This window comes from Galeopterus variegatus, unplaced genomic scaffold, assembly GCF_000696425.1.
Source record: "Galeopterus variegatus unplaced genomic scaffold, G_variegatus-3.0.2 Scaffold5503, whole genome shotgun sequence".
Classification (NCBI taxonomy): Eukaryota; Metazoa; Chordata; class Mammalia; order Dermoptera; family Cynocephalidae; genus Galeopterus; species Galeopterus variegatus.
Genome location: NW_007731614.1, coordinates 135,778 through 138,196, shown reverse-complemented (window position 1 = coordinate 138,196; position 2,419 = coordinate 135,778). Strand labels below are relative to the sequence as shown.

Sequence of the window (2,419 nt, the reverse complement as noted above, 5' to 3'; positions counted from 1 at the left end):
CATATATCCTTATGTTTGATTACTATGTTCAGTGTTTTTTTTTTTATTAATTTAATATTGTTTTTCAGCCTCAAACTTTTTTTTCCCTTTTGGGGGGCTTTACAGATGCAAATGTAATAGGTAAAATCAACCTTTTTTTTTTTCACCTTTGTAATTCTTTTATTTATGAAACTTAGCATCTATAAACCAATTACAATATGATGATTTTATAACTCTTTTTTCAAAAATTTTCATATTTAAGTATTTAGCCTTATGTGAAAAGAGAAAGGCATTAATTATTATTATTTTTTTTTTGAAGTTTTTACAACAAGCAAATGGAGGGGACACACTTGGGTGGGAGGGGGGAGAGGGAAGAGGGAGGGAGGTTTCAGTGATGGGACATAATAATCAACTACATTGTATATTGACAAAATAAAAATCAACCTTTTTTAATGTTCAAGAATGTAGGATCAACCTTCTTGTTAACCCATTGCATGGGCACTTAATAGTGATTAAGTAAGGTATAGACTTATGCCCCTGTAAATGTTTCCTCCTCTCATTGTTTATGAGATTGTAAATAAAATAAAGTGCTAAGTCATACTTATTTTAGTTATTCACAAAGGCTGTGAAACCATTTACATAGTGTTCATTTACTGAGCCTATGAGTGAACTGGGTCCATGCAGTGACACATCTGCTCATTGATAAAGCTGACCAGTCTGACAGACCCTGTGATTTAGAGACCAAAGTGGCCAGCATTTTGATGGCTGTATAGATAGATTCTTTGTTCCTTTTCCCCTTGGCTAGATAGATAAATATTTACTTTTTTTCTTTTGGAAAGGCTCAAGGATGGTGAGTAGAAGCCAAAAGAGACCACCTACAGGAGATATTATGTAGAGAGTTGGAAAAGTAGGTAATGAAATTCAATTAGTAGTTTAAAAATTAGTTTTGCTGGGGCCAACCCCATGGCGCACTCGGGAGAGTGCGGTGCTGGGAGCGCAGCAGCGCTCCTGCCGCGGGTTCGGATCCTATATAGCGAAGGCCGGTGCGCTCACTGGCTGAGCGCAGTGTGGCTGGTCACAAAAAAAAAAATAGTTTTGCTGGCACAATGATTTCACTCTAATATACCTAAGAACAGAGTGAAAAATATGAGACATGTAAGTTCGCTCATCTATGATAGTAAGAATAGATAAATTAAAGATTACAAGAAAAATGCTTTCATTACTACAGGAGCTCTATCTGTAAAACTATCTTCTTTTCCCATCCCAGAAAACATCTGTCAAGTCACACATATGCAACATTTCAACTCATGGGATTTTCTGACATTTGGTGGCAGCAGCTTGTGTATTGTATGATATTTTTACTAATTCTTCTGGTGGCTCTTACTGGCAATCTCCTTATAATTATTATTTTCACATTTGACCAGCATCTCCATAACCCCATGTACTTCTTTCTTAAACACTTGTCCTTCTTAGACCTCTGCTATGTCTTGGTCATCCTTCCAAAGGCCATTGTAGACAACTTGATGAACAGTAGCTCCATCTCTCTCTGGGGATGCATCCTTCAGGTCTTCCTTGTGGTTTCTTTGGCCTGCACAGAGATGGCTTTGCTTACGGTGATGTCCTATGATCGCTATGTGGCCATCTGCTACCCTTTGCACTATGAGGTCATCATGAAGAAGGGTACCTGCATCAAGATGGCCACTTATTCTTGGCTCAGTGGAGGAGTGTCTGGAATCCTGCACACAGTTACAACCTTCTCTTTGCCCATAAAGACTTCTGTTCTGGTGCATCAATTCTTCTGTGAAATCCCTCAGTTACTCAGACTCTCTTGCTCAAATGAGTACTTGGCTGAAGTAGGAGCAGTTGCCATCACCTCCTTACTGAGCTTCGTTTGCTTTATCTTCATTGCTCAATCATATATGCACATCTTCTCTACAGTCCTAAATATCTCGTCTACTGTAGGTCAGTCCAAAGCCTTCTCCACCTGTGTTCCTCACCTGGCCGTCATGACTGTTTTTCTTGGTGCTGCTGCAATGGCCTACTTGAAGCCAGCTGAAGATATTCCCTCTGTTTTTGATCTAGTGGTATCTGTGTTCTATACAGTAGTTCCCCCAACCCTGAACCCTATTATCTACAGCCTAAGAAACAAGGATATAAAGGCTGCCATGCTAAAATATTTTAAGATTCTATATTTTGGTTCTGCCAACTGCTGAATTTGCCAAAGCCTACAGAAGCCAATTGAAATTCTTCCCATGATTCCTCTTTAATTTATATTTATCATATTCTATAAATCCTTTGTTCATTTTCTTAACATTATGCTTTCTTTCATAATTCTCCTTGCTTGTCTTCCAATTTCCTTAATTTTACCCAAATTCAGTTTTCTCACCAATTTCCTTTTAATTCAACTTGCTCTCTTTTTTACATTCATTTTCTTCCACCT

At 38.1% G+C, this 2,419-nt stretch overlaps 1 protein-coding gene across 1 annotated transcript; it reads left to right on the top strand.

Annotated features, from left to right (window-relative positions):
* The first annotated feature begins 1,286 nt into the window (after positions 1–1,286).
* Positions 1,287–2,192, top strand: LOC103604959 (olfactory receptor 14A16-like). Its single transcript, XM_008589536.1, has one exon. The coding sequence runs from the start codon at positions 1,287–1,289 to the stop codon at positions 2,190–2,192; it is 906 nt and encodes a 301-aa protein (XP_008587758.1).
* Positions 2,193–2,419: the final 227 nt, after the last annotated feature.

Bases quoted from the DNA above. Each gene is read 5' to 3' on its own strand.
- LOC103604959 (XM_008589536.1), top strand. From the start codon at position 1,287: ATGGGATTTTCTGACATTTGGTGGCAGCAGCTTGTGTATTGTATGATA.